General features: G+C 39.1%; 2 protein-coding genes and 1 long non-coding RNA gene across 3 annotated transcripts; 2 read left to right on the forward strand and 1 right to left on the reverse strand.

Moving 5' to 3' along the window:
• The first annotated feature begins 2,933 nt into the window (after positions 1-2,933).
• On the forward strand, positions 2,934-11,169 carry LOC117301362. The gene is made up of 8 exons (XM_033785293.1): positions 2,934-3,381; positions 7,441-7,528; positions 8,195-8,247; positions 8,956-9,084; positions 9,244-9,443; positions 9,801-9,878; positions 10,208-10,421; positions 10,839-11,169. The coding sequence occupies exons 1-8, from the start codon at positions 3,030-3,032 to the stop codon at positions 10,883-10,885; spliced, it is 1,161 nt and encodes a 386-aa protein (XP_033641184.1). The 5' UTR covers positions 2,934-3,029; the 3' UTR covers positions 10,886-11,169.
• Positions 10,985-12,044, reverse strand: LOC117301364. The gene is made up of 2 exons (XR_004520302.1): positions 11,209-12,044; positions 10,985-11,113 (listed from the first exon to the last, which is right to left on the reverse strand). It is a non-coding gene; the product is annotated as an uncharacterized LOC117301364 (long non-coding RNA).
• An 86-nt stretch (positions 12,045-12,130) lies between these two features.
• LOC117301363 lies at positions 12,131-22,014 on the forward strand. The gene is made up of 6 exons (XM_033785294.1): positions 12,131-12,235; positions 13,289-13,400; positions 14,062-14,163; positions 15,428-15,547; positions 16,614-16,877; positions 20,529-22,014. Exons 2-6 carry the CDS (start codon positions 13,352-13,354, stop codon positions 20,735-20,737), a joined length of 744 nt encoding a protein of 247 aa, XP_033641185.1. The 5' UTR covers positions 12,131-12,235; positions 13,289-13,351; the 3' UTR covers positions 20,738-22,014.
• Positions 22,015-22,944: the final 930 nt, after the last annotated feature.

The following is a 22,944-nucleotide window of genomic DNA, read 5'->3' on the forward strand; positions in this document are numbered from 1 at the left end:
AAAGAAAGTCTTGACTTTACGGAATCTCGCAAAATTCATAGGCATGATTATTGCCGCATTTGATGCTTTTCCAAGAGGAAAATTGCATTTTAGAAAACTCGAATCTGCCAAATCGAATACCCTAAAAAATGATGATGGCAATTATGATGCAAATATTGCAGTAAACCAAACTATAAGAGAAGAGACAACATGGTGGTTGGATATTCCATGCGATGATGTAAAATCGTAAATTAAAAAACCACCCATTACTATTGTTATCTGTACCCCAGCCGGTATTACTGGCATCTGTACATGTACAGATGCCAGTAATACCGGCTGGGGTGCAGTCTCCGAAACGGACAACTCTTACACACAGGGTAAGTGGTCCAAAACACAACAACAGTTGCATATAAATATGTTGGAGTTATTGACAGCTCAAAATGCATTGCTAACTCTCTGTGAAACTCTCAATAATGTTCATGTTCTGATCAAATCAGACAATAGCACAGCTGTGTCTTATATTTCGAGAATGGGGGGAACTGTTGGTCCCTTAAATGACCTCGCATCAAAAATGTTCCTTTGGTGTATCGAAAGAAATATTACTCTATCCTCAACCCATATCGCGGGAGTACATAATACCACTGCAGATTATCTTTCTCGTAAGAAATTGAATAAATAATTGAGTCTCAACTCACGTATATTCTGGGATGTTGTCAACAAAACACAAATATACACAGATGTTGATTTGTTTGCATCTTATATTAATAATAAGATAGATTGCTATGTGTCATGGAAATCAGACTCTAACGCATGGGCCATTGACGCTTTCTCAATGCAGTGGTTTGGTATAACACCTTACATTTGTCCACCTTTCTGTTTGCTCTGTAGAATTTTGGACAAAATATCACGAGGGCAAACTCCTGTTTGCCTTCTCATCGCCCCTCTATGGAAGGCCCAACCGTGGTTTCCACAGTTGCTGCAGATGGTAATTGCAAACCCAATCAAACTACCAGAGTTTTGTCTGATGCATCAACCACTACTGCCGGTTCCAAACCTGCACCTGGTCGCTTGGGTCATCTCAGGGAATGTTGGAAAACGAGGCATTTCGGCAGAAGCTTCCAACCTCATCGCAAACTCATGGCGGTCAAGTGCAAAGCTACAATTATGAATCAGCTTGGAAAAGCTGGACTAGTTGGTGTAGTGGACAACAAGTTAATCCATTATCTCCCACTGTAGCAGACATAGTAAATTTCTTAGCCAAGGCTCATTCAAACGGAAAATCATATTCCACTTTAAACACTTACAGATCAGCTCTGTCTTCAGCCCTACCTAGAATTGAGGGACATGTAGCGGGACAACACCCTCTAATAGTACGTTTAATGAGGGGAGTATTTAATACAACACCCCCGAAACCGAGATACTCAAAAACATGGAAAGTTTCATGATTGTTTTAGATTATTTAAAATCATTGCCAGTTAACAATGAACTTTCTTTATTAGTTTTAAGTCAGAAACTTTTAACTCTAATAGCTCTTGTATCAGCTCAAAGAACCACAAACGCTTGCTAGTATAGATACTAGTCACTTGAATATATCAGTTAATTCCTGTGTTATTTCCGTTTTGGATTGATTGAAAACGAACTGCCCAAAAAGAGGATTGGGACATAACAAAATAGTTATACCAAAATTTGATGAGAACCCAAAGTTATGCGTTCTCCGCACATTGAACGATTACTTGGATCGTATACTGAGTCGCTTAGAACAGTTAGTGAGGAAACTAACTGTTTATATCAACCAAAAAGCCACATAAAAAAGTAACCACTGGAACGTTGGCTCGATGGATGAAAGCCGTTTTATGTGCAGCGGGAATAGATCCCTCTGTTTACACTGCTCATAGTTTTCGCAGTGCAGCTTCATCGGCAGCTTTTGCGCATGGGGTAAAGCTCCAAGAAAGTTTGAAAACAGCCGACTGGTCAAATGCAAGTACATTTTGCTAAGTTTTATAATAAGCCAACCGAGGAAGTATCCTTCGGTAAAGTAGTGCTTAGTTCTAGTACCTGTATGTAATACTTTGTTATTTATGTTAAATATAATAAATAAGAGTTCCTCATACGGTTTGTTGACCTGGTTTTTCATTTTTGTTGACCATCACAGATTATTTATCTACTTTGAACATGCAATCCCTCTGAAGACTTGTACGAATGTTATGAAATAGAATTTAAAAATTATATGAATGAATGAAATATAATTGTAATTCTATGAATAATAATGAAGTACAAGTCGAAGAGGGTCCCGCCCGCTGCTGGGTTTTGAACCCTCCCAATACTGTTTGGTCAAAAAAAAAACTATATGACCTCAGAAAAGATGGCTCAGGACTTGTGTCCGGGCCTTTATATACGGGCATCGCCCCATGGACTTATTTGAATAACAATACAACCTTTGAATGTATTGTGTGATCCGCATGCCATCACGTAGGAAGGAATGCAATCCCTCTTCGACTTGTACTTCATTATTATTCATAGAATTACAATTATATTTCATTCATTCATATAATTTTTAAATTATAATGGTCAGTTTGACATGGTTTGACCCGGTATTTACCCAGTATTCAGAACCTTCAGAATTGTATACTGCATTAAAACGCCTGGGGCGGCTTCTTTCTAAACATACATCAGGTCGTGCATGCGGCAGGCTCCCTGAGTGTTAAAATATTCTATCTTTTTTTTCTTGTTTTTTTTTTTTTTTTGTGGGGGGGGGGGTCAGATTCCCTTGCTCAAAATTACATAAAGTCTGGATTTGAAGTACTTCTCATGTCAACTGGTAGGAGATTCCATTCTGACATGCCCAAGCAAACTCAGGTACTACTTTAAGGCCTTGAACCCATCCACCTATATATAAAAAAATAACTGCTACCATAAAAAGGGTATTGTTGAATGAACAATAGAGGTTCCGCTGAGTGAGCTCCGTGTGGATTAGATTAACACTGGTGAAACGTCTTATTCAAGCCTTACCTGTACACGTATAATATACAGGACCCATAGACTGTGGGAACATGGAGAAAAACCTAAACCAACCACCGATTTTATTTACAATTTCGGAAGCTGGGGTTGATATTGATCCTGATGAGATCGAAGCCCAACAACCGAGATCACATAGATCATCTCCAGCGAACGGACTGCCCATGGAGTACCGTGAAAATGCTCTGGTGACCAGTGCCCAGCGCCCTACCGTCACGTTGAGGGAGAAGAACCGGTGTGGTGGTGGCGGGGACAGAATCCCGTCTGTTTTGACTGCTGTTGCTGTTGTTGTTGCATTCATTGCTCTCCTGATTGGATCCATTGGACTGGCAAGAAGGGGAGATATAGTTGTTAACATTTCGAGTGGCACTGGTGACACATCTGAAGGTAAAGTCACAATTGGTGTTGCATGGACACGGGAAATGATACCCTAATTTGACCGTTAGGCCTGTGTTCACACACACAAAACAGCACTATGTTTGGGAGATTGTCTGATTAACAAACGTACACAAAAATGCATTATAGTGTCAGAGCCTATGCATATAGAGCTAGAGGAGTATAGATGGAATCTTTCTAAAAGGATTTGTTAACAACGTTTGCTAAATGGGTTTGAAACAGCAGGCCACAACAAAATAGCATGGAGGTTCATTTTCTTCCTGAATGCTTAGCCATCCGTCAAACCCAATACCTCATATCCATCCAAGCAGTACGATCCTATCACAAATGTAAATACCAAATCATTCCCGCACCCTCCACCTCTACAAATATACGTTCTTTCCCACGAACAGTCTTATGGTGGAATGCCCTCCCTAATCCCCAGCCAGATCCTCGAGCTCCCATCCATCAGGGTCTTTAAGGGGACTGTCGGAGCAGGTACATCCCAACTTTTTACTTGCACCGTATACAACAAAATGCACCTACAACACTTGGCACCGCACATAGGCAGGATATGGCGTTTACATCCTGACTGAAGGACTATTCAATTCAATTCAATTCAATTCAATTCAATCAACATTTATTTCCATACAAACACAATACAAATGGGTCATTCCATGTCAGACCAACACACTTTTTTACCTCATGCTTGTAGGTCCTAATGAGCAATGAATGCACACCAATTTTTAGCCCGAACCAACTTACCATGTGGTCAGGGCAGAAACCACTAAAATCTATACAAAAATAGTCTTAAAGTTGTAAATTTTGAAGAGCCCAGTTGTATTTTAAAAACTGGGTCAAAGGTCACGATAACATAATAAAGATTACAGTGACTTAATTTCAGAAAATTTATTTTTGACAAAAGAATTGATTTCAGCATGCAATTTTCATCATTTTGATACAAAATTTGCATATGTAAGATGAGAATTGACATGGTTTTTTCATTTCATTTTCATTTCATTTCATGACATATGGTTATGACATATTTTTACCAAAAAAGTGGTATTTTACCCTAAAAACGTCAGATTTTAGTGGTTTCTGCCCTGACCACACAGTAAGTCCGATCGGGCTAAAAATTGGTGTGCATTCATTGCTCATTAGGACCTACAAGCACAGCAATTTTTTTCCAAATCGGAAGACATGAGGTAAAAAAGTGCGTTGGTCTGACATGGAATTTCTTGATTGGTCAAAAGCTTTTGATCGCGTGAGTCACACAGTTCTTTTGAACAAATTACATAAATATGGTATTTGTGGCTCAATGTTGCACTGGTTTAAGTCTTATCTTTCAAACAGATTACAGCGGGTTTAGTTTATGGGTTCATCATCTGACTTGGCTGCAGTTCATTCTGGCGTGCCACAGGGTGCTGTTCTAGCACCTATTCTTTTCAATATCTTTGCTTTTGATTTACCATTTTGCATTCAATCTAATCTCCGTCAGTATGCAGATGACACTGTCTTGTACAGAGTCATTAAAAATCAAGATGATGAAGTGGCACTCCAGGATGACCTGCAGCACATAAACACTTGGTGTAATCTAAACTGTATGTCTTTAAACCCAAATAAGTGTAAATTAATGACTGTGACCAGGTCTAGAAACCCTGCTAAACCACTGTATAAAATTGCTGAAAACACTTTGGAAAATGTGGATAGTTACAAATACTTGGGTGTTATTATCTCCAGGGTTAATAAAGTCAGTTCCAAAGCCACTAGACTCAACGGATTTATTGGTAGAGTAGTTAAAACTAGAAACCCTTACATTCTGACTTTACTTTATCGCTCATTAGCAGACCCATACTTGAATACGCAGCTCCAGTCTGGTGCCCTGTTCTTTCGACTCAGCAAAAAACGCTAGAGAAGGTACAGAGGCGATTCACCCGTTTTTGTTTGGGTCTGCCGAGAAGGGTTTTAATTGATTCTGTAAATGAAATTGAATATTCTGACAGGTGTGTCAAGCTGGGTCTGCCTCTTTTAATCAACAGGGTTCATTTCCTTTCAATTACGTTTGTTATTAAATGTTTATAATACAAATTTGACATTGACACGGACACTCTAATTCCCATTAATTGTAGACATATCGAATCTGTTAAATTTGTCCATCATCGGGCTCGTTCCAATGCTGCCCATCATTCTCTTTTTCACAAATTCCCTAGATTATGGGACGAGCTACCGGCCTGCATTAAAGATACAATTATCCATAGTTTATCCTCCTTCACAAATTCCCTCAGGAATCATTTATTAGTCCCTGGCGAGGAGGTCCCCTTGACCAAAATAGTTTAACTTTCTAGTTGCCTTGCCCATTCAAATACCTTGCTACTGTTTTTTAGTTCTCAAATTTATAGTGCTTTTTGCATAATTAACTAGAATCTCTCTTTTAACGATTTTGTATTTGTAATGCCCATTAATGCTCTTATAGTTTTAACTGCTTGTATAGTTCTATATTTTTATACTGTATGCCATGTTTTAATAATGTCCATCTGTAATGTCCCTTTTTGTCTCTTCGTAAATTGTGGCATCAGGAGATTAACTCGATAGTAATTTAGTTTACTTTTTTTAAATCCTTCAGGGGTGCTGCTTTTTTTGTTATTGTATTGTATGTTCTTGTTTTTGTTTTCTTACTGTTCTTATTGTCTGTGCTTGAATTTTTGCCTGTGAAATTAATAAATGAAAAGAAATGAAAATGAATGACCCAAATACAAACAATAGGATGTTACAAGACTGAAAACTGTATGGAGGCATGGCCCATTAAAGCAAAGCTTGTAAGCTGGGATGCCTTAACAAAACAAAGGAAGGTAATAAGATCATTTAAATTATAAAACAATGCGTATAGTAAAAACTATAACATCAAAACGAGACGGATAAACGAAACGCAAAAACAAAACACCCAAACAAGACAAACAAACACCTCAAACAAACACCTCAAACAAAACCAAACAACACCCCAACAAACAAACACCACAACAAACAATACAAACACCACAAGACGGCCACGACGATAGAACTAAACCACCAAAGGGTGCGTTCGTTTAGCATCCCCGGGTCGACCCCGATGCTGCGCACTTTATTCCTTTCCAGGACGAACGTGGGCCACACAATTACCCCACGTTCGTCCTGCACTAATGCCAAGTACCGAAGTAGAAGTACATGTAGAAGTATGACGCCAGTCAGTGTCATTGCACGATGAGTCTATACCTGGGCTAGCCATTCTATCTGCTTAGCATTTTTCCTGGGGTCATTTTGGTTGGAACTTAGATAGGCCTATATACATTTATTCTATCTATTCCGAAAATGACTGCTCTGTTGAATCTGCAGTCAAATGGAATAATTCAACTTCTACCATGGGTATGGGTAAAAACCAAAATTTATATTCTTTATCCCCGGTGCAAATTTAACATCTATTGCAACTTCTAACTGTTTAAAAATCATTCAATTTCACTAGGCCGCATTTCGCAAAGCCAGTAGCTCAGAGCTGCTCAACCATTAAATGTCATTAAGCATAATGTGGGGAGTAGGTATTCAACTTAAAGGCAGTGGAAACTATTGGTAATTACTCAAAATAATTATCAACATAAAACCTTATTTGGTACCGAGTAATGGGGAGCTGTTGATGGTATAAAACATTATTAGAAACGGCGCCCTCTGAAGTAACGTAGTTTTCGAGAAAGAATTAATTTTCCACGAATTTGATTTCAAGACCTAATATTTAGAATTTGAGGTCTCAAAATCAAGCATCTGAAAGCACATTGCTTCGGGTGACAAGGGTGTTTTTGTTCTTCCATTATTAGTTTGCAACTTCGATGACCCATAGAGCTCAAGTTACCAATATTGTCCAGTGTCTAAATAAAACCCTATGTTTGAGTGCGATGGGGGAAAGGCCGGAGGAAACCTCATAATAGCGCTTCATTGAACTTACAGTGACGGGCTTGTCTGAGACTTGTGGCTTCATGAGCAATTAGGTGTCTTTTAATATTAATATTGAATATTTATTCAACTGGAATCATTTGCCTTTCCCAGGTGAAGCTTCAAACACAAGTGATACACTAGATACTGAAAGGGTCTGGACGTTTGCAATTGGCGACTACGGGAGCAGACTGGAATATATGTAAGTACATGAGTTGTGGGCCCCCGGTTCTAATCCCACCTCAGACCGGAGCCTTGCATGTGGATTTGGTTTTCAGTCACTCATCCGATTGCATGGTCCCCGGTTCTAATCCCACCTCAGACTTTGCATGTGAATTGGGTTTCCAGTCACTACCCGATTGCATGGACCCCGGTTCGAATCCCACCTCAGACCGGAGCCTTGCATGTGGATTTGGTTTTCAGTCACTCATCCGATTGCAATGAAGTAGCAATGTTTTGAGAAAGAGGTAATTTCTCACTAAAATAATAAAAGACTTCTAGCCAGAAGTCTTTTATTCCTATCTGAATGCACACACATTCGTCCAACAAGGGTGTTTTTTCTCTCATCATTTTCTCGCAACTTCGATGACCAATTTAGCTCAAATTTCACAGGCTTGTTATTTTATGCTTATGTTGGGTAAACACCAAGTGAGAAAACAATTACTAAACATGTACCTTCATTGTTAAAACTATTTCAGGTAAATAAAACGGCTCACAGTCCTCATTTGTTGTCTGCACATTGGTACGGATATTTGCCTAAAGCGAATTAACTGACAAAAGTCTGATCCTTAATAAACTAGGCCTATTTTATTGATTTCTCTTTGTGCAGAATATGAAAGTGCTTTAATGTGTTTTTATTTGCATTCAGTGATTCGAACAGTGGGGAGGTCAAAGGTTATAACGTCGATGTTGTCAACGCAGGTAAAAATTGTGTTTATTGTTAAACTAATCCATATTGGGGCAGACGTGTTGTTTGTGGTTATGAGACTTAGGTGTGTCCCGTATCTGTGACTGCTCCATGTTCTTACACTGTAGTCTGGCAATTTTGGGTTGGGGTTCGGCCATGGGTTGGGCTTGGGGCGTTGGGGTTGGGGCTATCTATATGGTTGGGTTTGAGGTACTCCTAGAACTATGAGGTTCGTTCCGCTATCGTCTCCAGTCTCTACTTAGTGGAGACGATAGCGGAACGAACCTCATAGTTCTAGGAGTAGGGTAGGTTTGAGGCTGGACTAGGGTTGGTGTTGGGGTTGGTGTTGGGGGTTGGGGGTTTGGGGTTGGTGTTGGGGAGTTGGTGTTGGGGTTGGTGTTGGGGGTTGGTGTTGGGGGTTGGTGTTGGGGTTGGTGTTGGGGTTGGTGTTGGGGGTTGGTGTTAGTACATGTATTGGGTTTGGGTTTAAGGTAAGGGTTATTACTTTGACGACATGTCGTCTTAATGTGGTTGGCCGGAGTACAATACTATTGACGCCCGACCTGAAACGTTCACTTGCTCCTGATCAGTTCCTGTCAACCAGAATCCAATTATTTGGATCGACCGGCATTTAAATTGTCCTCCATTTTGAGGGGAAAAAACATCCCCATCAGCTCGACTGGTTATTGCTTCTAATTACAGACGCTTTTATTTGCCCGTAGTTTGCAGGATTGCCGACAAGAATTGCAAGCTAATCTGGGACCTGTATGATCGATGTTGGCAGAGTCGAGCCGGCAGTTCACCTCAAGCTGGCATTGGTCTTCTTGGTAATTGGTACGATGCGTGTACAGGTGAATCTCCAATCATTAATATTAAATAAAAAATAAAAGCAAGCAAGCGCAATATTTAATTCTAAAGCATCTCTCTGTATCTGCATTTATTAATTGGGTCACTTGGTATTTGTTATTGTTATAAATATTGTTGATAAAACACTTTTTGTTTGTTTACAGCTTGGTCCGCAACGTACGAACGCGCTCGCACGTTTGCATTTACAAATGAGTTGAGTAAACAGCACCTTGCAGTCTTTATGGTGAAGATGGGAACGGATGCAAACGCCTTCAACTGGCGCGACCTAACAGGGAAGAAAATCGGCTTTTTACAGGCGTACGTCGAAGATGAAAACTGTCTGAAACGATATCCAGAAATAACTGTAAGACAGATCTCTCTTTTTGTGTGAATTTATTGGAGTTATTTTTAGTGGCGTTTCATGGCTGGCGGATAGAGCACCGTGACTCAAGCTCTGCGTTGCTGATCAGCAGAGTGTGGGTTCGAGTCCCGGTCGTGTCACTTTGTACATAATTAAGATACATTGCAGGCTCTAAACAAAACAAACTGCGGATGAGACATCGAACCGTTGGTTCCCTGTACTTCTGTTTTTGTACTCAAGTACCTCGTATCTTGAGTGATGATACTACAAGAAACTGCTTTGGTCTTATAACCAATGCTGATAAGTACTGGAAGGTAGTTTCTCAGCATTCTCTCATTGTATTTCTTTTTTTTTACAAAGGGTGCCACTTTACCGAAGGAACAGATCTTTTACTATGAGACACAACAGGCGCTTCTATCAGCAGTCAACAATGATCTTGTAAGTATCATCTAGAAAATGATTTAATTTCCAAATCATTTGATTTTGCCTTTTAATTCAATGTCAGTTTGACGACAATTTTTAAGTTCATTTTTACAAAGATGCCGGTCATTGTTTTTTTACCCACACATTGGTCAAGTCCAAACTTTGTCTACAGATTTTAATACGTGTAGTTTTATCTTTGATTGCAATTTGACCTTTTGGTCACAATGCGATACTACAAGTATCAATAAAAATAGATGCCCAAACCAATATATTAAACTCACCCAGAACCCGGGTTACGTTTGACCCTGTTTGACATCCGTGTGAATCATTGATCCATATCACAGGTCGATGCCGTCTTTCTGAACCAATTCTTGGAGGTAACTGCAAACTTACAACTCGTATCAGAGAAGCTTGATAAATGTGCGATAAGCGGAATGGCTATTATGACAAGAAAAGACAACCCTTTAGCGTCTTGGTGGAACCCAGCCTTCAAGACTCTGATCGCTTCTCCGGAATATAGACAGATTTGTCTGGGATTGGAAGACGTCAATGTTCATGGTAATCAAAATGATACCTTAATTCCTGTTTCGAGCCTGTGTATATTATTGGTTATTTTGTGTAACCCTTAAGAGTGGCAACCCGTGTATTACAAAAATTCACATGAATGATCTGTTTTCCAGAGGGGAGGGGGTGGGAAACCTTACAAACTAACACAACGATGTGCACGATTAATGATTGTTCAGCTTGAATCAGACATGGCTTGAATATGAATGGCTCGAATAATGACATTATGAACTTTTGATTTCCAGACTATAATACCCTGCTCACCCCCCCCCTTCTCGCCCCCTTCTCGCCCCCTTCTCGCCCCGCCCCATAAATGATAATTAATTTATTTAAAAAGAAAAAAGAAAAAAAATTAAATGCATTTTGCACGTATCACTGAAATTGTTGTATTATCTTGTTCTTATTTTTCAGGAAACATACCAGGACCTCTGGTGGAACAACAATGCGTTGGGTTCTAAAATAAATCAGCTAAAATTGCAATCTAAATGTAAGCCACCATTAGAACTGCTCGCATTGACCACCGTCGCTGATGTACCGATCAAACACTTAAACTTCCGTTTATACGCGCCGCGCACAGCTCTCAACCAATGATAGGTATTCACTGACCCCAGTGAGGGCGCTGTTTAGATCTTGTGACGTAATGCAAGGAATATAATAAGAGTACTGGGCGCGTTCGTTTAGCTTCCCTGGGTCGACCCCGGTGTGTGGCGGGTTTTTTCCAGGACGAACACGTGTGCAGATAATTACCCACGTTCGTCCTGGGAAAAAACCCACCACACACCGGGGTCGACCCAGCAGGGAAGCTAAACGAACGCACCCACTGTTGTATAAGTAATTGTGGTTGCCCACCATCATAAAACTAAGGAACTTGCTTTTGTACTACTAAAGATGAATGTGTAAATATGCCTATGTAACCATTTGACTCGTTCTGTGTGTTTTAATTATGATGTTATCACTAGTGGTGTGTCGTTTTTATTTCTAAGCCTATTTTTAATATAAATATTTGTACAGTAGGCCTTCAAACGGGTCACATTCATTATCCAATTGACCCCTCTCAATGCTTACTATGAAACGGGAAATTGACTTTAAGAAAACTGTTAAATACTTTTACCAACTTTAGGATTTCGAACAAAAATACTCAAACACAACTTATTTTATGGTCATCTTTACAAATCAAACTTATCGGCCCCCTAAGCTTTATATGAGTATTAAATAAACTTACACAGTTCAGCCGTAACCGAAGTAAAATCTACTTATGATTTGATAATTTTTATATTATGTGCTGCATGATAATTTCCTCGTCACTTTTCTACACATGTTATAATATGGGAGGCCGATATGTGAGGGAAACAGATGACGTCCCATAACGAATATGGCGCGTTAAGACGAAGTTTGTACACAGTTTTGGCCGGGCGTATTGGGGGGGGGGGTGTAATTTTCGGGGTTTGGCCAATGGGCAGGATATCTCGTGAGTTTCCTTCCTTCATGCTCTAAATAAAAAACATCCATGTTGGTGGCTCCACCGTTCTTTTAATAATGTTTTATTATGTACATTTGAAACTGTAGAAATAAAATGAACTTTGATATTATGAACAATCTATATACAAGCATCAACTTCTCTGAATTACTCATCATTTTGAGTGAATTTAATCAGCTTTGTACCGCCCTCAACGGTGACCGAACGACAATGAAAACACAGCAGAGATCGACAATTAATTTTTGGTACAAGTGTGACGTATCTTGATTGGCGTCAAAACAACTGATAAAAAACTGAAACTGTGCCCTACCCTACATTGATCAGTTTTTTGGTGAGTGTTGGTTAAGTCAATATATCTCTGTACATATATAAAATTACTCATGTTAGTGTCAGGCAATTGGGAGAAGGGGGAAGGGGAACTATTTCGGTGTTTGACTTTGACTGTGGGCCTGAATGCCCAGTCTCCGGACAGAAAGCGAAAGCAACAACACTCAACAAAAGACAACAGTCAACAAATGGGGTACATCTATCTATTCTGTATTCAGCTACTTGTCAAAGCCTATTCAGCATCTAAACAAGGGTGCGGCTGCAGACGGTGGACGGGGTCGTATGGTTAAAAAAAAGGGTAAATTCCGATAAAGGTAGCAAATAAAACAAAAAAAATAAGGAGCATCAATGTCCAACCAACAACCAAGAAAAAGCATTCAGCATGTAGTTCAGTACAGTAGACGGTATATAACGTAACTACACAACCACAACAGCTTATCTTTATTCTGTAAATGAGTAATAAAAATGATTTTATTCTGTGCCTGTGTGTGGATAGCTTTCCGTATGGCGTGGCGCTACTTCTAGAAACTATGATTATAAGAAAGCTCCCCACGGCACAGGGGAGCCTTATTATAGTTTCTGTAGAAGTAACATGGCGCCACCAATTTTTCACTAAAAAGGGATATCTCATTGTTGAGGTAAATAAGATACTTTATTATTTCATAATCATATCGAATGAAAAAGAGGTAGCGCCATACGGAAACTTTCCCCTTTTTGTTTGGTGGTAAAAAAATAAGTTCTGCCAAACTTGTCTCTGCCAGCAATGGCTGAATGGCTTTTAACAAAGTTCCCTCTGCGCAGACAAGCCAGACGTCAAAAGACAACATGGCGGATGTTTCCGTTCGTTTCTAAATTCAGGATAAAAAAACACTTTTTTCACAATAAAAAAAACAATTTTTTTTTTCTACAGTTTGAAACTTAAAGCGATTTAGGTGCATATGACTCTTGTGCATAATTTAACGGTTGTTATGTTCAAATGTTCTGTTAAAGTGCATTTAAAAATTGTTGTCGTGAGTTGTCGATATTTAGTGCGACCCTTGTTTTCCCTTTCTTTCAGGAATTCATATATTAAAAGAAGATGTAAGGATCTCACAAATGTAATACATACACAAGTACAACGATGGACAGTCTACAAATGAGTAACGTTTATTTTGTTGCAATAGTGTTTGGTAAGTTATTACCTGTAGGTAGGACCGCTGAAACCTTTTTTCCCAATTAAAAGGACTTGCCCAATTTAATACTCTATCCTAGAGGATCAGACCCTTTCAGATTCAATCGCCAATGTGAAGGATTCGGAAGGACTGGCCACAAATAAGAGATGTGTAACTATTCCTCAAACCAGGGTCTGGCATTCCAAATTTATCCAATCCCCCAAAATAAGTGTTGAGTGACTTGGAATGAAAGGATATTTGAGGAATGTAAGCCCCTGGTTGGATTTGAACCCGGGTCCTAGAGTTGGAAGGTGAGGCAAGATACCACTACGCCAACCTGCCCATACTGGATGAATGTAAGCCCCTGGTTGGATTTTAACCCGGGTCCTTGAGGTGGAAGGTGAGGCAAGATACCACTACGCCAACGCACCCACCTGGTTTCACAAGGAATCAGAGTATGCAGGGTACAATGGGAGACTTTTGGGCGTTCCTTTTTAACTGTTCTTGCCAGTAGTGCACATGCTCAGACCTACACACACAATACTGAGCATGTGCGCTCCCGCTCAAAGCTGCACAAAATTATTGTCAGTGTCCTGTGTGCTGCTGCCAGCGTCTTAAAAGTCTCTCTTTTTGACGCGTTTTATGTTAAGATTGTGTTTATTCAATTTTATTATTATAGTTGGAGTCTTATCACTATCTGTAGCATCTACACTGTCACCAACACGCAGCAAGAACTTACAAGAAACACCAACCGCTACAGAGGAGTCTGGTAATGAACTTGGTGAGAATTTAATGTTTTACTCAAAATAGTTATTAGCATAAGGACTTACCTGGTAACGAGCAATGGAGAGCTGTTCATAGTAAAAAACATTATGAGTTACGGCTCCCTCTGAAGTAGTGTAGTTTTTGAGAAAGAGGTAATTTCTCACCCAAATATTTGAGTCTGATAAAAGACTTCAAGCCCGAAGCCCTTTTTAGGCATCTGAGAGCACACACATTAGCCTAAATTTATGCAACAAGGGCGTTTTTTCTTTCATTATTCTCTTGCAACTTCGACGACAAGTTGAGCCAAAATTTTCCTAGATTTGATTTGATGCATATGTTGGCATACTAGTACACTAAGAGAGAATTGCTAAAGGTGTCCAGTGCCTTTAATAGTGAGGTGTCCAGTGCCTTTAATAGTGAGGTGTCCAGTGCCTTTAATAGTGAGGTGTCCAGTGCCTTTAATAGTGAGGTGTCCAGTGCCTTTAATAGTGAGGTGTCCAGTGCCTTTAATAGTGAGGTGTCCAGTGCCTTTAATAGTGAGGTGTCCAGTGCCTTTAATAGTGAGGTGTCCAGTGCCTTTAATAGTGAGGTGTCCAGTGCCTTTAATAGTAAGGTGTCCAGTGCCTTTAATAGTGAGGTGTCCAGTGCCTTTAATAGTGAGGTGTCCAGTGCCTTTAATAGTGAGGTGTCCAGTGCCTTTAATAGTGGTCGGTTGGCCAAATGCCAGTTAAACACCTGAAGACCAGTCAGAATTATGTCCAACTAGTCCGACTGGCTAGTTATTTGCTTAAGACACTTTCGGTAAATAGTATTGTCCAAAGGCCCACACTTGGTGTACCACAACTTATATATAAAATAACAAACCCGTGAAAATTTTAGACCCACCCATGTTTCCGCACATTTTGCCGTGTCATGACATGTGTTTAAAATGAATCCGTAATTCTCGTTATCGAGAATTGAGTTTGTTTCAATGTTTTCTCAAAAAGTAAAGCGTTTCATGGAATAATATTTCAAGAGAAGTCTTTCACCATTACCTTCAGTAAACCCTGTAAGTTATTTGTAAATCTGTTAACTTTTATTTTGTTTCTGTTCCGAAAGTGTATATTGGCTTCAAGTCCCATCCCTAACTGAAAATCACTTTAATATCAGTTCAAATTACATTTCCCATGCTAGTGACAATATTGAAAGAAAACCTTAAAATATTAACCAATGAAAAATCTTGCGGACTTTTTAAGTAGCATTTATTTGTAACTTTATTGATACCCTTTATTTTTTTGTAGACGCGTTCATGAAAAACCTGTTAAAGGACTTGAACTTGTCTACAGATAAACCAGAATATGACTACGGGAAAATTCCAGAAATGCCGGAATGGTGGACCAAATCACCATTGTGGAACACAGGTAAAATAATACATTGTTTTAGATATAAATAATGTGTTCTTATAGCAGGCATGATTGTCTTGTTATTCTTCCTACTTTAATCTGATTTCTGAACTTTTTGCCCTTGTGAATATTGATTCTTGAATTGTGATACAGCCACATGCTTCATGGACGCTGAGCTCATGCGCGTGGTTTAACGCACAAAGAACAGCTATCGTCCAATCATTTGCCTCCTTGGTCTCAAAGTATCAGTAATGTGATTAACGCACGAAAGAGACGGGAACCATGAAAAGCTAAAATATGGCCCCTGATAATGTCTGGATGTATCGCCGAGAGAAAAGTCACATAATGTTGACTATTTTAGCCGTTTATTTTGTTCAAAAGGTTAACAGCGCCAGCCACCAACCCGGTCATTACCACGCAGTTAAGACTTGGTACTCGCACTGTTATTCCCTAATCAGTGTATATGGGTAAAGAAAAATAAATAATTAACCAATTTGTTGACTGTTATGTATTCTGATGCAATACGATATCTTGGTTTGCACTTTGCAGTTTACTGTTAATATTTTTAAATGTAATGTTAAGCACTTCAATCCTTGGGAGGGGCGCTTTATAAATGTAGATAATGTAATAACTAATTCATGTTTTAAAACTTGTTTTTCATGTGAGTTTGCAACTATACTTTTTTGTGTGTTTGTATTGATGTATGCTTTTACCTATTTTTGTATTTTTTTATTTCTAGTTTTTTAACTGTGTACATTTGATTGGTGTGAACCTTTTAGTTTTTTATTTATTTAAATGAATAATCTATAACAATAGTTTGTACAAATTTTAACATGTGTTTTGCGCCTTTGATCATAATCTAAATTTGTAATATTATTATTATTATTATTTATGTTTTTGTTGTTGATATTTTATGGTTAACCCAGAAGACGATCAGAGCATTCCGATCAAAACATCAAGTTGGACCTACGTTTCTTTTCAGAGCCACCCCAACTCATTTAGAGATAATCATTACATGATGTTACCACAAACCTTACTATACTTAATTTTTATATAACTGCGTTTTTTTCCATTTACCGTTCAGAAGCAAGTTATCCAGGCCACTTCGATGACCAGTTCCCCAAAGTGGACCTCAACAAAGAGAAGTTCACCATCAAGCCGATTTATTTTGACAACCAGGATTTCAACAACGACAACATCTGGGATGGTGATAATAAGATGAGCAGTTATAGTTGGATTACGCTGACTATCGTTCTCGTGGTCTTCTTTAAGGTGACTGTAATCGGCATCATGATTGCACGAAGAATGCGTCGCACACAACACCGTGTCGTCATTCGATCCTCTCGATGTAAGTACCACTTTCCCAGCAAAAAATGTTTTCTAGCCTCGCATTTAGAGTTTAGGCAGGTTCGGTTGCACTCTACTGCAGGCCTGTATACTTGGATTTTGAAAGAGAAAGGCACCAAGGCATTTTCTCCTTTGTGAAGGGCACCCTTTAAGCCATTTTGAGATATGGTGGATACATTACTATAACACTACTAGGTTCGGTTAAATCTGTCTGTATACACCCAAACCACACAGTGCACTCCTATCACGTCTGCCATACCTCACAAAAGGCTAATGCACCAAGGCATTGTCTCCTTGGTAAATGGCATCTTATAAGGAAAATGTAAATTTCTACTGTTAGCATTTCAAGAATAATGTTTCATTGTCACTTGTAAAAAAACAAATATTAATACAGTGAAATTTGTTTTGGTTTTGCGTGTCTAAAAAAATTATGTTTTATACAAATTACACTAAAAATTGACCATTTACAAAAATACATGGAAATATATTATAAATAACTCTGAAAAGTATTACAATATACAGGCGAAATACGAAAGATAAAAATAGTACGAAGAATTAAAATCAGAAATAGACATTCATGATTAAAACCTGTCATTTAGAACACGAACAGCTGTGGGATAAAAACTCTGCAAAGTACGGTTGGATCCAGATTTAATTGAACGAAAACGATTCTTAGACCACATGGGCTGAAAGAGGGAATGTGCTGGGTGAAACTGGTCATCTACTATAGAGAGGGCTCGTTTTTTAACTCGAGAGAGATACAGTTCATCAAGTGATGGAAGTTGGCAACCTATGATTTTACTAGCGGTGCGAACGATCCGGCTGATACGCTTCCGGTCATCGGCTGTTGCATTGCCCCACCAAACGATCATTGATTGTGTCAAGACACTCTCAATCACCGCTCGGTAGAACTTCAACAGAAGTGGCTGACTGACATGGAAGCAGTGTCTTAGCCAGGCATTTGGAAAGTGGGAGTGCAAACTGAAAAAGTGGGAGTGCAACCTAAAATCACTACAAAAAAATAGAAACGTGTGCGTAGCACACAACACGAGCGCGCAGCGCCAAGTCTGTCTCACACCCCCCCCCCCCCCCTCCCCCCTCTTAAGGGCCCTGGAAGCATTTCTGGTACCTATTTCTGTTACAAGTAAACCATTTTGATTTAATTTTTGTTTTGTTTTCAACTCGAAAATGAGAGGCTTTAAAGCACAGATATTATAAAGGTGATCGACGTCCACTATACATAATTAAACTCTATAAAATGTGTCTGGGTCAATAGGCCAGTTCAAAGCAGTTACTTGGACCATGGAGCTGCGCTTGGACCCATTTAGCCTGAAATGGTTCAAAAGCGATCAAATAATGCAGTACAAGTTTGCTGTCAACAAAATATATTTTGGCATGTGTTACTCTTGACACAAAATTTTGCTTAAAGACTAAGAAAAAAATGGAGAGGTATTGAAGAAATTAAGAGTTATCATTTACTAACGTTAATTTTCTATCCATTCTTGTCTATTCGATTTCAGAACTATAGGCCTAAGGTCAAGAAGCTGATAATAGTTTTTGTATTTAATTTAACAAATCAATTAATTAATGTAAAATAATGATTCACACAAGTATTTGCAACCAATCAAAATGCCAAGAGTGATTTACATGTACCATAATTGTTTGCTTAATTTAAACTGACTGATCATGGTAATTAATATTTTCCTTAGTATTTTTAAGGTTTCATAACGTTTAAGTCTTATAGGTTGTTTAATTGTTGAAACTGGGTCAAAGGCAATTTGTAAACAGTCTGCGGAGAATAAAGAACAAACAGTTACGAAAGACAGTGCCATTTAAGTAGTTCCACTGGGCAAAAAAAACGTACCATGCATTGAAAAATAAATTTGGGAGGTCTATCCCCCCTACAGATTTCTTAGGAATGCACATCTCCTCACAAAACTTGATGTAATCCATTGTGACATCTGTGCATTCATCCAAGTCAGCTGAACTGTTTACAAACAAAGACCAATCAGTGCAGTCGAAACAGGCTTGTAGTCGCTGAACGCCCTCATCTGTCCATTTAGGAACAAGGCGTTTTACTGGTTTATTGGATTTAAGCCGTTGTCTGTAAGCTGGAACCAGGTGTACCATATTGTGGTCCGAGTTACCAAGAGGAGCTCGCTTTAACGATTTATAAGCGCCCTTGATTGTTGTGTAACAATGGTCCAGAGTTCTATCTTGACGAGTTTTACAGTCCACGTGCTGGTAGTACTTCGGTAACCCCTTCTTTAGGTTACAATGATTGAAATCCCCGGTAACAATGAAAACAGCACCTGAAATCGCGTTCTCATGCTTCGTAATAATGGTAGAAAGTTGGTCAATAGCCGCAGATGCTTTTGCCTCGGGTGGTATGTACACTGCAGCCACTATTAACGAATTATGTTCTCTCGGCAAATAAAATGGCCGACATTTCACGAGTCTCCAATTCCTGTGTACATGAATGTGAAATAATCCTGGCATCAGTGCACCACAATCTGATCAGTTAGAAACATAAACCACCTCCAGTAGATTTACCCACTTCAGTAAAATTACGATCTGATCGAAAAAGGGTGAATCCCGAGGGTGTAACTGCCGAGTCAGGGATAGTTGAATCCAACCAGGTTTCAGTGAAACAAAACACTGAACAGTCCCGATAGTCTTTCCGATTATGAATAGTGCAGAAAAGTTTATCAACTTTGTTCCTGAGTGAACCACGCTTACCCCGCTTTCGTCCACTACGAGATTGTGTATGAGTTGTGCTGTACATTCGGTCGTTACTTGGCCCATCACAATCTGACAAAATGTTCATCAAACGAAGACGTGAAAGTACCTCTTTTGACAGCTCTATCTTCGTGGTGCGAAGTAGAAGAAGTTCCTCTCTCCCATAAGCATAAATACCAGAGGATGGGTTGATAAAAAGCGATAATAAGAGTAAAATAATGAGAGCACGCAAAACCGTGTCGCCATACAACGGCGCCATCTTCTAAAGGGCACCAAGGCTATGACCAGGGGGCATGGAGGCAACCGCTTCGTTTTTCTCCCTGGAGTATTGCGGCGAATACACGCACTTTAAAACAGGCATGATAATCTTCCTATTTTCTGATGTTTTTTTGCCCTTCGATTTGTTGTTGTTGTTTTTGTGGATAATGAAATGTTCATACTTTTTTTTTAAGACAAAAAAAAAATGTCATGCCTGTTTAAAGACACTGGACTCTACTGGTAACTGTCAAAAAGACCAGACTATCACTTGGTGTATCTCAACATATGCATAAAATAACAAACCTGTGAAAATTTGAGCTCAATTGGTTGTTGAAGTTGCGAGATAACTGTGAAAGAAAAAACACCCTTGTCTCGCAAAGTTGTGTGCTTTTAGATGCTTGATTTTGAGACCCAAATTCTAAATCTGAGTTCTCGAAATCAACTTCGTGGAAAAATACTTCTTTCTCGAAAACTACTTCACTTCAGAGGGAGCCACTTCACACAATGTTTTATACTATCAACCTCTCCCCATTACTTAGTAAGGTTTTATGCAATAATTATTTTGAGTAATTACCAATAGTTTCCACTGACTTTAAAATTGTTCATTACTATTATTATTACTTTGATTATTTATTATTTCCTGTTCTTATTGCAGCATCAGCCATGACTCTTCCCAGTGAGTTTACAAGTGACCAAGCCCACCTGGTGACCCCAGCAAATATCATTTATGTGGACACAGAGGGAGCCCTTCCCCCTCAGATACCCCAGATTTACACACCACCCCCATACACTGAATCCTTGCTCCCAAATGATAGCACAACTACATACAACAACCACGAGCAGCCACCACCATATTCAGGCTAGATAGGGGTGGTAAGTTTTTTTATATATATAGAAAGAAAGAAAAGAAGTGAGCTTTAATATCTGTGGTTGGTAGTCTTTATTTTTCCTCTTAGAAACCACAAACTTATATTAATCTGGATTGCTTATTTGGTGAGTGTTTAATGTAATATTGAGTTTAGTTTCAGTGGGAATTAAACGTTGTGTAGAGGCTAATATTATATGGATAGAAATAAGACTTAAGTAAATAAACAGATACATTAATAGTCGCATCAGAAAGTTTCAGATGAATGCAGTGTTGGGATAGTGGGTGGATTCTGCTCTACCAGCCAGGTTGATACCTGTGTCGGCCCCCAGGAGTAGGTTGCAAGTTGCCCCTGGGGGTAATTGATTTGAGTCGATAGCCCAAAATGATCAGTTTAAGCGTAGTAGGAAGTGGCAGTCCCGCCTTGTTATATTTGGCGATTTCTCATTTAAACTTTTTTTTAAGAGTGCCTGCCTGCTGAGAAAATGGGAAATCACGTCACAATATTTTCAAACAAACTAAAATCCAATTAAAGGAACTAGCCCATCGCAAAGTGTCATTGCACTTAAAATGAATCAGTATAGTTGGCACAGACACTGCACAAAATTGAAAAAATAAAGATGTTGCATCTGTCTTGAAGATAGTTTAACTGAAGCTTCTGTTGTTGTTTTTGAAGATATTAATGTAGTTCCACTGAAATTCCATGAAATCACTTCTTTGTATATAAGGGATTTTTGTATTGTTATTTTTGCTTGCTTGTTCTATTTATTCTATTCTGTGTAATTATATACAAGTGTATATGTTGCTTTTGTTAACTTAAATAGGTTAATGGAAATGTAGCGTTTATGTTAAAGGCTTGTCAGTTTCTGAAGTGTATTTGTTTAACTTGGTAGTGAAGGGAAAGGGACACTTGTATTATTGCTAGGTGTATGTCATTGCTATGCAAGATAGTTTATTGACCTTATGCTCATGATGTCATTTGAGTAGGGCGCCCTCACCTAGAGGTCAAAGGTTAGATATTCATTGGTCAGTCCTGCCAGCATTGTGACTGCATGCACACTAGCCACCGATGCTCGGGTCATGTCTGACACAGCGACTTCGGCTACAGCTACGGCTAGATCAGCGCGTCTGCCAGTGTTGGAGAATATGTTGAAGATCTAGCCAGAGCTGTTAGCCGAAGTCATCGTTTTGGACACGGCTTCAGGATCAAGTAGACGTAGCTTTGTACACAGAAGGTATATAGAGGGTAAGATGTTACAGTTCAGTATTTCTTCAATATAAAGACCTTTCCCATGAAATTTGTTAATTGCACATCGCGTGTGCGCATTAACAGTACTGTGTTATAGAGCTGCTCAAGCAGACAATTTTGCTTAGGAATTTTGTGCATAGCAAAAGTTAGCAGGATACCAGTCAGAAATGCTTCACATGTGATATTTTTGCCAGTAACCTTATTCTGGTAAGCATAATTTTGTCATGCTTACCTGCTGACTGCAATAACTGTATATTCCTGGTAGTGGGACAGGAAACAAGGGTCACTGTTTAGTCATTGAGCAATACAGTTTAGGGGCCAATTTCATAAGGCTGTCTTTAGCAGAAAATGCTGCTTAGCTGATTTCTTTGCTTAACAGAAACAATGAGTGGGACCGTCCACCAGTTTCCACAGTGTACACCTAATGGAATGTTGGTTTGTAATAAGTTTCTGTTAAGCAAGATTGTATGTGCTTAGCGAGTTTCTTATGCTTACAGGCTTCATGGTTTTGGGCCCAGTCTCCTGATATGATGAGCCGTTGTACAGGAGCCACCACCCTGTTTTATCTGTTGGGTTTCACAAATTGTATTTATATTTGCGCGATTTATTAAAGCGTCAACCAACTCAGTGTGTATAAGAAGAAACTATAAATAACTAGTGAACTTGCGGGTACATCCATGTGTAAATCTCTTAGGGTGAGTGTTTGCTCTGAAAGGAGCCGGTTTGGTCTTGACGTTTCGAACAGTGTACAGTACTCTGCTCGTCTTTATTGTGTGTAGTCATAACTTCCCAATGGTATTGTGACATTAGTCTTATTTGTATTTGTGAACATTGATGTGCTCCATTTATTTTAATAATAATAATAACATCAAATTTATTAGGCGCACTGTATCTGGAAGGTACCATTCAAAGGTGCCGGATGCTAGCGAGCAGACAAATTGAACAGAAGATTTTGAT

Source organism: Asterias rubens, chromosome 17 (assembly GCF_902459465.1).
Source record: "Asterias rubens chromosome 17, eAstRub1.3, whole genome shotgun sequence".
Lineage (NCBI taxonomy): Eukaryota > Metazoa > Echinodermata > Asteroidea > Forcipulatida > Asteriidae > Asterias > Asterias rubens.